Source organism: Chenopodium quinoa, unplaced genomic scaffold, assembly GCF_001683475.1.
Source record: "Chenopodium quinoa cultivar QQ74 unplaced genomic scaffold, ASM168347v1, whole genome shotgun sequence".
In the NCBI taxonomy this organism is placed as follows: domain Eukaryota; kingdom Viridiplantae; phylum Streptophyta; class Magnoliopsida; order Caryophyllales; family Amaranthaceae; genus Chenopodium; species Chenopodium quinoa.
Window position 1 is genome coordinate 373,560 of NW_018744676.1, and position 12,611 is coordinate 386,170.

At 31.9% G+C, this 12,611-nt stretch overlaps 2 protein-coding genes across 3 annotated transcripts; one reads left to right on the forward strand and one right to left on the reverse strand.

The window, feature by feature from the left end:
• Positions 1-3,274: 3,274 nt before the first annotated feature.
• On the reverse strand, positions 3,275-6,501 carry LOC110702205 (dihydroflavonol 4-reductase-like). 2 transcript variants are annotated; one of them, XM_021879898.1, is made up of 7 exons: positions 6,339-6,501; positions 6,055-6,224; positions 5,730-5,921; positions 5,468-5,627; positions 5,191-5,383; positions 4,651-4,806; positions 3,275-3,520 (listed from the first exon to the last, which is right to left on the reverse strand). In XM_021879898.1, the coding sequence occupies exons 1-7, from the start codon at positions 6,454-6,456 to the stop codon at positions 3,328-3,330; spliced, it is 1,182 nt and encodes a 393-aa protein (XP_021735590.1). In that variant the 5' UTR covers positions 6,457-6,501; the 3' UTR covers positions 3,275-3,327. The 2 variants fall into 2 exon arrangements, with proteins under 2 accessions (XP_021735590.1, XP_021735591.1); XM_021879899.1 differs by lacking the exon at positions 3,275-3,520 and having other exon boundaries at positions 4,605-4,806.
• Positions 6,502-6,683: 182 nt separating this feature from the next.
• On the forward strand, positions 6,684-9,962 carry LOC110702233 (abscisic stress-ripening protein 3-like). Its single transcript, XM_021879933.1, has 3 exons — positions 6,684-6,702; positions 9,269-9,417; positions 9,741-9,962. Exons 1-3 carry the CDS (start codon positions 6,684-6,686, stop codon positions 9,906-9,908), a joined length of 336 nt encoding a protein of 111 aa, XP_021735625.1. The 3' UTR covers positions 9,909-9,962.
• The last annotated feature ends 2,649 nt before the right edge of the window (positions 9,963-12,611 follow it).

Genomic DNA, 12,611 nt, shown 5'->3' on the forward strand with positions numbered 1-12,611 from the left:
TTATTGCCGTACTACATTAAGGTGTAGTAGCACTTTGTTTCTTTCACCCTCCTTTTGCCGCAAGCAACTAAAAAAAAAAAAAACTTGCTTCCTTTTATCTTATTATCATTATGAGTATCATTGCTAATTTTATTAATTTATTATGCTAGTGCTATTTCAATACTAACGTGATGATTTTGGTACTATAAATTATTAAAGTTTTGATTTAATAAGGTTAAAGGTTTCGGTAGTTCATGCACAAATAGGGTATTATTTATAGTTTTGTGTTTATTTTGTTAACCTTATATTAATTAAGGTTATTTTAATTGTGTAGGAGGAGTCCCTCGATCGTGGTCAAGTTTAGTGACCCACTACTAGAAAACAACCAATCAACGACGGAAAAAATCCGTCGAAAAACCCTGAAATTCCGCCGGAAAGCACCGTCGCATTACATTTTGTAGGAATTTCTCGATATTCCGAGGGAAATTCCGTCGGAAAGGTCCATTCCGACAGAATTTCCGACGGATTATGTTCTGTCGGAGTCAAGTTTGACTTATTTGGGAAGTCCATCGCAAGTTTCCGACAGAAAAATCCGTCGCAACAAGCCAAGCTTCTCGGAATCTATTACCTTCCGACGGAAATTTCCGTCGGAAAATTAATAGAAAAAAATAATAAAAAACAAAGCCCCACCCACCACCAGCCCACCCCCTGCCCATATCCCTACTAGCCCACCCCCCTACCCTCAACCCACCAGGCCCACCACCCTAAACCACCACCTTAACCCACCTAACCTTACCCCACCAGATCCACCACCTTAACCCACCGTCAATAACCCGCTTAACCCCACAAGACCCACCACCTTAACCCTAACCAACCATCTTCACCCACCCACCAAAACCCCTAACCCTAACATCTCAGCCAAAAAAAAAAACAAAAAAAAAAAAACAGAAGCAACTATTCAAAATTAAATAAACAGCTCTAAAATCAACAAAAATTAGAATTTTAAACAAAACAAATTATACTATACAATTATTTCAATATTTTAACTTAAATATACAATTATTTCAAAAAAAAAAAGTTATACATTGAAAATTTGAACAAAATAAAACTAGATCTAATTCTAACCAAAATTAAATGTAGATCTAGAATGATATGTTGACAGTGCGGCTGAATGTGACGCGGCGGCGCTGGAGGTGACGCGACGGCTGTACGGTGTTGTTGATGTTGTTCTTGCGCGACCTTGGTGTTTGTCGGTGGTTGTTGCGGTGGTGGTGTTATTGATGATGTTGGTAGTTGTGTTATTGATGATGTTGGTGTTATTGATGATGTTGGCTGGCTGGAGGTGAAGAACACAGAAGGGGAAAGAGAGAAAGAGAAGAGGAAAGAGGAGAAAAGAGAGAAAGAGAAGAGGAAAGAGGAGAGGGGAGAAAGGAGAGGAGAGGAGAGAGAAACGAGAGAAAGAGGGGAAAGAGTGGTGGAGAGAGAGGAGAGTGAAATGACAAAATGCAAGGGGGGGTAGTTCCGTGTGTTAGGGTTAGGATTTTTTTTTTGTTTTTTTTGTAAAAAAAATCAAAATTCCGTCGGAAGCTTTCCGACGGAATTAAAATCCGTCTGAAAGTATTTATTTTCCTACGGATTTCCCTCGGAAATTAAATATTTTCCGATGGAATTAAATTCCGTCGGAAATTTCTGACGGAAACCCATATCGGTCGGAAGTTCCGACGAAATATAAATTCATCGGAAATTTCGTTTTTTTCGTCGGATTTTGTGTCCGTCGGAACACATCCGTTGGAAATGGACCTTTTTCTAGTAGTGGATCGTACCTTAATTGTCAAGGTACGTATAGGTGGCTAGGTCCTTGATACAAGTTTGAATGCATGTTTTGGTAAAGGTTTATTTTAATGATTGTTCGAATAAATGTTGCGTATGGAAGATTTAAGTTAATGGTTTTCATGTTGAGTTAAAATATAAATTTTACGGTTTAAAGGTTTGATCTTTAAAAGTGTAGTTTAACTTAATAAAAGTTGTTTATGGATCACTGAATTTCAAGCTATTGAATTAAAAGAATTAATTTAAACTTGTAGCTCATTATGAGCCTAAGTATTTATTATTTTAACTGTCCCTTTACCCGGGACTGGTTAAGTAAGACCATGAGCTTTGTATGATTTGGTCTTTCCTCGAGTATAGTTTAACTTGCTTGGGGTGTGTGCACACTTAGGTGAGGAAAATTGATTTTGGAAATTCGTCTAAAAATTGGAAATCTATTGGTTTGGAAAGTTTCTATTAATGGACGTTACTACTTTTGAAAGGTTTAAATTTGGAAAATCTAATTTTGGAAAGTGACCTTTGGCAAGTTTGAATTGGAATAATTATTTTGTAAGCATGTTTGTCTAATAAAAGCATTTACATGCCTTGCACTTATATGTACTTAGCGTTTTTGCTAATACGTTTTCCTTATTTTTTTGGTTCGCTCTGTTTACCATTATTGGTAAACAGTTTTGATTTAAGGTGTGGAGTTGATCGTGCGCATACTTGAGTCAGGATTGGGATCACCTAGTGACCTAGCTAGGAATTTACTCATTCATGAGTCAGACATGTTTTTTATTTGGAGTATTTTCGAACTATATATTATGGTTATTATAATATTAATAAAAGTTAGTTACTTTCCGCTGCCATCTTTAGTAGTTAAGTAAGCCTTACGTTTTCACGTGGCGGTAATACGCCCAAGTCTATCTCTATGATATTTTATACGTATAAATATAGTATTTACGTAGAGGGAGATTTGGGGTGTTACAGCTAACATGCGTGATGCACACGCCATATCTAGTCATGTTTAGATAACCATTATTTCAGTTGTTGGCTAAATAAATGAGGTAAAATATGTAAACAAATATTTTTAGGGTATAAATGTTCACACACTATTTTTAAGAACATTATTGTTCAAATACAATTCATAAAACTTAAATCATTAAATCACACACACAAAAAAAAGCTTAGATTCAATTAACATCATATTAATAGGGTCATATAAGTAAACAAACATTTTAAGAATATAATTATCTCACAATATTTATGAGTGTTTTCTAATACTTTTAAAAAGGTAGAGATACTCAAAAAATTATACAATATAATTATTTACATTTAATATGCGCGTTCGATTCTAAAAAGACAATTATGTGAGGTCGAAGGAGATAATTTGTCACCAAACGTAATTGGAGGCAGAAATTGGCTATCTTCAATATCAAGATTGTTTATCAACGTCGACTAACTAATTAAACAATAAATAACAGAATATAATACTTATAGAAGTATATATATTTTCTCAAACCAGAAATTAGCTCGATCAAGTTAATGAATCTTAAAACTTGATAAACTATAACCAAAAAAGTGAGTGCAGGTATATAATAGCGAGCATAGGTATATAAACAATACATGCACCAACCATCCAACCATAACGTTATAATATTGAGAGATTCGTCTTTCGGCCTTTCTGAGCATAGTAAAGAGAACTTCCATACATACAGAGAACAAACAAATATGAAGAAAGAGGATCTTCTTGGCGAATACCATACTGAGGCTGAAAAGCCGGTGAAGGATTTCCGTTGACCAGCACTTGGTAAGAAACTGTCGAAACACGCTGGTGGATGATGTGAATCCAGTAAGATGAGAAACCAAAAACCTGCAATAACCGAAATTGAAAAAATCTCAACGAATCCTATCATAAGCTTTGTTCATGTCCAACTTAATGGCTGCAAAATTTTTTTACCTAAAATTTATGTAAGCAATAGTTATAAGTTATAACTTACTATTAAAAGCAAAAAATGTAAATTTTTCTAATAAAGTAAGAGTACATGAACTAAAACTTTATAATAGACCAAATGCATACAATTTACTTTGAGTGCAATATAAAAAAATTATACAAACAAGCACTTTTTTTTTTGAAACCTACAAACAAACACTTTAATTTATCTATAATAACTTTTCTTCTTTAATCCTTACTTCCTTAGTAGCTCAAACACTTGACTTAACAAGTTGATAATAAATCCATAAGCTAGCTAGTGGAAAAACTTGTTGGATGAATACACATCAATTGTCATAATATATCTTTCTAGACTCCATTGCTAATCGAATAAACATCTATATCTATAATTTTCTATATTAAAAAGCGTTCCTTATACAAAAAGTGTTTCTAATACAGAATATGTGTCATGTATTATTCTGTTCTCTAAAACGTGCCACGTCATCAACATGTGCCACCCGTTACCCCTTTAAGCACTATAAAAAAAGAGTTGGACTCCTCACTAACAAGTACGTACTGTGTATTACGTTACATGCATGTTTTGCCACTTTAGCTATTTGTATATTGTGCATTTTTACTTAACAAAAATTATAGTTAACTTGGACAAGATATAAATTTTCTATTAAATAGTCAATAGTTGAATATCTTTTAATCATAACATACAAAATATTGAATATGGTTCTCCTATCTGAAAAAACAATCGAACGTCATTATTAAATTAAACAGGTACAACTAGCAACTCGGGGCATCGCCCGCGCGAGCCACACACTAATTTTAGTTTAATTTGCGAAATCCATGCTTAATGATGGTATTAATTCAAGATTTTCTAGCTAGCTCTCATAATTAATTTAATTTAATTCTCATAATTTTCATTTTGAAAGGAAGGAGGGAGAAGTCCCTTTGTTCTGCAAGTCTCTACAGCTCCTTTGTACATGTCCTTCAATCCGTACTTGAATTTGAAATTTAGTCCCATAAGCTTTTCAGAAGAAAAATGCACACATTCCATATCTTCTTCAAAATCCTTAAATCTGTCCAATAGTTCATTGAATAAGTTAAAAAATTGAAGGATCATTCAAATAAAAATATATTAGGAGAACAAGTTTATCTCCCTTCAAACCTAGTAAAATATGGAGTAGAAGTTTAGAGAACTACAACCAAAACATACTTTTTTTTAGCTAGGTCAATTGAAATATTCTTGTTCACATTGCAGTTTAAGCCTTGAATTCAATTTTAAATTATTAGCTAGTGACAATGAGACCTTAATTAGAAACGACCTCTCACAGTTCAATTTAGCTCATAACAACAATGAATTTTTTTGAAAGTGGGGTAGAAAGGGCAGAGAGAATACTGCTCCTTAAAACCCTAGAGATAAAACGTGTTACATTACATCATAAGGAGTAATTGCTACATACTTGGTGGGTATATTGTATTCTGGATACTCCTCCCTCAACATTTTTCCAATATCATAGATGGTAGCATCACAAGCAGAAGCTATGTAACGGCCCTCGGCCTTAGGATGTTCATACAAGTATATATGAGCCATACAAAGGTCATCCAAATGCACAAATTGACCTTGCTTAATGATTGAATAATGAGCTTCATTTCCTACAAATTATGTCAAACCACAATTATTTAATGGCACAAAAATACATGATTAATTATCTAATAATCTAGCAAATTAGTACTTACTTGTAATGGGAGATAACGCAGTTATTAGACTAGGTGGCATTGTTGGAGTTATAAAAGGTCCAACTACCAAAGGTGGAATAATACTGATAAAATCAAGATTATTCTCAGCAGCAAATTTCCATGCAGCTTTTTCTGCTAGTGTTTTAGATACAAAATACATCTGAAATCATATAATAAAACCATGTTATAAAGTAAATAAATAAAAATCTTGAAAAGTTTGGAATTAATTTGTATTATCGATAATAATTACTCTGTTAATTACCCATCCGGTCATCTTCTTAGAGCGGCAAAATTCCATGTCACTCCAACAAGTTTCATCATAAACAGGTTTTTGGATTTCTTCTACATTGACAGTTCCTGCAGATGATGTGAAAACCAATCTCCGAATTTTCGCCTTGATGCATGATTTCATTATGTCTAACATGCCGTTTATGGTAGGCTTAATTACCTCATTCTGTAACCAAAATAACACCCAAACCATTAGAAACTAAACATAACATGTAATAAACACAATTTTATAAGTGTCAACTCGAAGTTCTTAGGTAAAAGTTGTAGTATGATTTAAATAGGGGGGCTGATTAATTAACCTCAGGATCATTGGAATCAAAGTCCATAGGGGTGGCAACATGAAAGGTGCCGGTGCAACCATTAATGGCTTCGTCGAAGCTTCCTTCTTCATTAAGGTCTGCTTTCCATAGTGTCAAGTGAGTCGTTGCGTTTGGCAAATCCAACAAATGCTGTACTTTTTTCATGTTACCTGCAAAAATTATTTTCAAGACAAACCATAAATTTAGTAAGTGTATAATCTATACAAATATATTTGCATGTAGGAATAACACTAGTAACTTAGTAGTATAGCTAGTAAAAAGACCAGGGTCTCGAACAGTAGCTCGGACGATGTAGCCATGCTCGAGGAGCCTTTTGATAAGCCATGAACCTATGAACCCAGCTGCACCAGTAACACAAACAATTTCTCCTTGGACAACCATTTTGAATTATATAGTACAAGTTTATTGTTTGATGTTATATTTTGGCTTTGGAAGTTTTGGGCAGTGACATATTTTACATGTTACTTTGGTTTATATATAATTACTACGTGAGTGCTCATTGTACGGATCATATGCCATATTATATTAGGATCATTTTATTGCATAGTTTTTTTTAGATAGAGATTAAGGTTGAAATAATTTTAGGGTATAATAATGGTAGGTGAAGAATGGAAGATAACAAGCAAGGTAGGTTGAGGAATCTCGTGATCAAGTAGCTAGATAGGATAATTAGGTCAATATTAAACCAACGGTAGAGGCATAAGCTAAATAAAGTACTATCTCAATTTTCTTTTTTAGAGCCTGTTGATACATTACTTTAGCTGGTACGAGTGTACGACGATTATATTAGTTACTCCATGTATCACCTCTCAAGTTATATACTTTAAATGAGTGTTAAATACAGAAATGGGCTGCACCCGCAAACCAAGAGAGAAAGTTAACTTCACAGGATCAAAGGAGGTTCCATCCCAAAACCATATGGCAATAGGAGGAGTAGCCCCTTAACCTTATAAAGTGTTTAAGTCTCTCTTCTTCAACCAATAAAGGACACTTATATGTGGTGATATTTGGAAGGTCTATTCTTCAACAATGAGTCATAAGAACAACACAAACTATAAACAGGGTGGACAGATTTGAACCCGTAACTTATCACACATAAGTCATCAGTCTTAACCTAATGCCAGAACCTCATTGATAATCGATTGATTAAGTAGTAGCACATCGAGTTCATATGTAGAGAAGTAATACTCGAATGAAATGAAGTGGTCAATCATAAACTTTAGACTGTATTTTTTTTTATACTAATTACATTAAGGATCCCTGTCCCACCAAAAAAAAAAAAAACAAGAAAAAGAGATTTGAACCCACACTTTTCATACACACAGGCCCTCAATCTTGTTACAATCTTAATTAGTAGGCCAAAATCTCTTGTAGGTAGATCCTATCTGACCTGCAATGAGCCTAAAATATTTGTATAATTGGTAAAAGAGAAAAGCCCATTTAGGCTGTTATGGGCCAGCAATGCAGCAAGCCGATTGCATTGTTGGCTACGATTTCCTCCTTTGATTGGACTCTTCATCATCTTGTTTCTCCTCATTTTACAAAAAATCTTTAATGTACATTGAGTGGCGTGAGTGCACTTAGGTAGGTGCGTCCAAGAGTAGGTAATTTTTTTTTTTTTAACTTATTTGTTTTGTTTTAAAAACATTTTTAAAATGAGCAAAATAATATAAAATGAGTAGAATATGCCCTTGGTGCATCCATGTACATATATATATATATATAATATTTCATCATTTCATAAGACAAGTATAACTGTACAAGGCAAGGACTATAACTTCTCGCTAATGTGAGTCTCATCACAACAATTCACTCACTAGCCAACTTGTGGCGCATTATTCACGGATGCATGACATGCACACAACCATACACCAACATACATGTGAGATGTAGAATTGTAGAACCGTTATTTTCTCCTCTAGATGTACATTTTATTAATGAGCACTTAGTTGAATACGTGATAAAATCACACTACATAAAGTTAATAATTAAGACTTAATTAGCAATTAAAATAATAATATGATCAAGTAGATATTAATTAGATTTTCTCATTTCATGATTTAGTTAAACAAAAATCTTATTTCATAGTCATAATTTGTGATTATACCTAGTTTTGCTTGCTATGCGACTCAATCTAGACTAATTCACAAGAGATCCCCCTATTTTGGGTGAGAAAAATGAAAGTGTCTTAGAACAGCAAACTACTATTTGAAATTTCAACAAACTGTTCAACAAAATGCTCACTAACATGTTTTATGAAACATGCTGTACATTGATTAGTAGAACTCGGTGATGACGACTTTTTAAACCAAGTTGATTCTTTTAATTTGTCCCTTTGTACTGTGTTTATATGTTAGGGAGGAAGATTATATTATTATTATTATTTCAAATTTTTTGGCAAGGAAAGAGTTACAAATGACATAGTCATTTGATCTCACATATATATAATGTATTAAGTATCGTCCTCCAAAATTTTAATCAATTAAATTAATTGTTACACAAAAGATAATTTATACTTTATTACGTATATACAAATTAATACTGTGTAGCAAAACCCTTAAAAATTATCCATTGATGCCCATGGTTTGTAGTTGATGACAGAACACCTTTTTTAACAACCAATTAAGCTGATGGCTAATAATTTGAAAGGAGTATTATATATTCTAATATATTAAATTAAGATTAATTTAGACATGAGACTATAATTTAGTCGCAATCCATGTGTACAAGGAACCATTCAACATGGAGGTGTTATCCACTTAGAAAAAAGTACAGTATATATATGCTTAATTGAGATTAGCCAGGCAACACAATGACATAAAAGTCATAATTTAATTGATTAAGTTAATAATGATAGCTTATACTAAGTTATTTAGGGAGTACTACTATACACGATGATGAACATGTTTATGTTTATGAGAATTGTCAATTTTGGTTGTGGCCGGTGTATAATCGACGACTTGACATTTTCCTCTCCTTAATCCACTAGACTAAGTTTTTTTAATTGTTTATATTCTAAATAATAATAACGAAAGCAAAAATATGTAGCTTTATAGGTCTATATATAACCCTAAGGTTTTAAGAAAAAAATTCATCAGCTGACATAATAATATTACAAGTATTGTATATCTTCTCGATCATTAAAAAGTATTTAATTTTGTAAGCTGATATAATTTGAAGTTATGTCTGATAGCGAGGAGAAAAAAGCACCACCACTTCTTCCACCGCCACAAGGAGGAGGCAGATGAGGAGCCTAAGGACCCCGAACAGGAGTTGAAGCATCACAAGGTCCTTGGACACGTTAGCAAGGCTACTGCCGTTGCTGCTGGTGCTTATGCCTTGGTACGTACATTTTTCGTAATTTCGTTACCTATTCATCTTATTCATATAATCATATGTACGTTATGCTTATGCACATTTTGGGTCGATACCATGAATAATCTTAAGATGGCCTCCACGACATTCGATATATAGTAAGAATTGAATGTGGTAAATTAGGCATAATCTCGGGGCTTAACCAAGTTTTTACTTTTCATCATTGAAGCAACTCAAAATAATAATATACTATGCATATGCTAATATGTTATCGTAACAACTTTGATTTAAACTTACGTTATTAGGCAGAAAAATTGACTATATGTGACATGGTGTTTATGTATGTACAGCATGAGAAGCATAAGGCAAAGAAGGATCCAGAGAATGCTGACCGCCACAAGAAAGTAGAGGCGATCGCAGCCACGGTTGCAGTGGGAGCTGGTGGGTTTGCATTCCATGAACATCACAAGAAGAAGGAAGCCAAGGAAAAACTCAAAGAGGCGGAGAGTGGTCATTAAACTAAAATTTAAACCGTGTGTTTGATTTTTGTTCTAATAAATACTCTTAATTTGCTGTGAAAACATGGGAGAAGACTTTATAATCTCACATTTTAATTGTTTTCTGCTGTGAATTGATTTAGTCATTGTGATTGTAATTTTGCACCAAGGAAATATTAATACCAAAAAAAAAAAAAAAGTTTGCCTTATATAGTTATATGCCCGTGAAATGTTCAAGCTCTATCATGACATGACTACAAATCCAATAAGTTTTTATGAAATTTTTATAAATATAAGTTGGGACGTTATAAATAAATTCTTATTTATAGTTAGTCGCATACTCGCATCATTAATTGAAGTTACTTTTTTGGATAAAATATAATTTAGATGAAGTTAAATAAATGACTAAAATTACTCTTATAAGCCTGATGATTCTAATGTAGTCTTATAACTTTTGATTCCACAATTTTTTAAAATGAACGGTTGACATTATTTTTTTTTTATTTTTTTAATTATTTTAAATATATTTTTATCTTCTAGAATTTATTTTTTTTATTATTTTCAGAAATCTAGAATTAAAAGAATTATAAAATAATTAAAAAATAATTTAATTAAAATTACTAATTAAAGATAAATAAATAAATAAATAAAATAAACAATCTCAGCCGTCCATTTTAAAAAAAAAATGGTAGTAAAAAATTATAGGATTATATTAGAATTTTCATATACTAGCCAGCCAGATACAATATTTGCAATTTAATTTTAACGCGAATTTGTTTAAAACATGCTCAATTGCTCATAATGATTCTAAGTCAGTCCAAACCCATACTAAAAAAATCTAATCTAGTCTATACTAACATGAAATGTTCGGGTCAAGTCTAAATATTAATCGTGTATGAATGTATGATCAGTTAACTCATTTGTGATACTCCGTAATTTAATGGTCAGTGGATGGTCCGGTTTTTATTTAATTTGCTACTAGTTCTATCCGATAAGTAAAAGAAAAGTTAGAGTATCAAAGAGATGGAGGGATGGTTAGTCTCTCCATCTCCTCCCCTATAACGGGGGTTCGAACTTCATCCTCTTTTTCTGTGATAGGAAAGGGCTCCCTGTGTATCTTACCTGTAAAAAAAAAAAAGAGAGAGTTCTATCATAATTCTATAATTAGAAATAGTCAATTTTTCTTAATTAAATTAACCAAAGACCATGTGTATATCCAATAAGAATTTCAGCTGGATCCAACTGTTATGACTTATGGCCCTACTAAAAAAATAGAATTGGTTTTTCATAAAAAGATATTAAGTGATTGTGAAAAATAAAAACGAAACAACAAATATTCAAAATTAGATTAGTCTCGTGCAGATGATCAAATAAAATTTTCTAAATTTATTTAATTTTTTATACCAAAATTAAAAATAAAAATATTCCCAAAACTAATAAAACATCAAATATTAAAAAAAATAATAATAAAAAAATAGAGCTAATAGAAAAATTGAATGATGAAAAGGGTATCCAAGGAAGAAAAATTAAATTATTATTATTTTTTTTACAGGAAAAAAAAATTATTACTGTTAAAGAGAATAGACCATTTTTCATAATTTGATATTAATAATAATGTAACTGACCACAATTTTAATAAAATAAATTAAAATTCACAAAACGATGACATCATTTATAGTTTTGGAGGGAAAATTTTTAATGACAACATGACATGTGTCTAATTTTAAAATAGAATGATGTCAGCGGTTGCTACTTTAGTATTAGTTATATAGATCATTGTCAATAAATAAAATAAATATTCAAAATCAGTTTATTTGGCTCTGAGAAGGACATATATGAAAGTATGATTAGTATCAATTAATGTTGATAAGAATTTCAATAACTTTAATTTAAAAGGACAATCTAAATAACTTTAAACCTTAATAATCAAACCCGGCCATCCCCCTTATAGTCTTAGGCCCCTTTTTTTTTTGGAATTTTTGGACAGAACAGAGCAGACCAGATCAACTTATTTATATTAAGTAGAGCATAGCATAGCAGTAACTCAAAAGAACAAGGCCTTACTAATATTTAAGTTATTTTTACAAATTGTGGCATTACCCTATCAAATCTCTATTCAAAAAATACAAATCGTCAAAAGGTATACTTCGTATTATAAATATATTGATAGAGTATAAATTCATCACGGGCTTCAACCATAATAAGCTTGAATTGTTGATTGAAATAGTCATTTAACATAAATGAAAAATAAATAAACTAAATTACTACTTTATATTAAATGACCATGATTTGTCATTGATGACCAAAAACCTTCAAATTTCAACAACTAATCAATCAAGCTGATGGCTAAGCATGTGAATGGAAAGAGTATTATACTCCGTAATTAACCAATTAAGATAATAAAAAAAAAGCATGAGAGAATAAATTATTCAGTCTTAAGGTATAAGTAACCCATCAACGCTAAGGAATTTATGAATTATCCACTAATTAACCAATTAAAAGTCAAAGCTTATTGGTTAAGATTAATTGACCAAATAACGTGCCAATTGTAATACAGGAAGTTACATATGTTCACATTAAATTATTTGGTTTACGAATTGTCAATTTTGGTTGTACTGTGGGTGTATGATTGATGACCAAACATTAATTAACATAAGATTTTTCTAGATGATTGAAACAAAAATATCTAGCTCAAGTGGCCTATATATATCCTTAAGTTTCCTA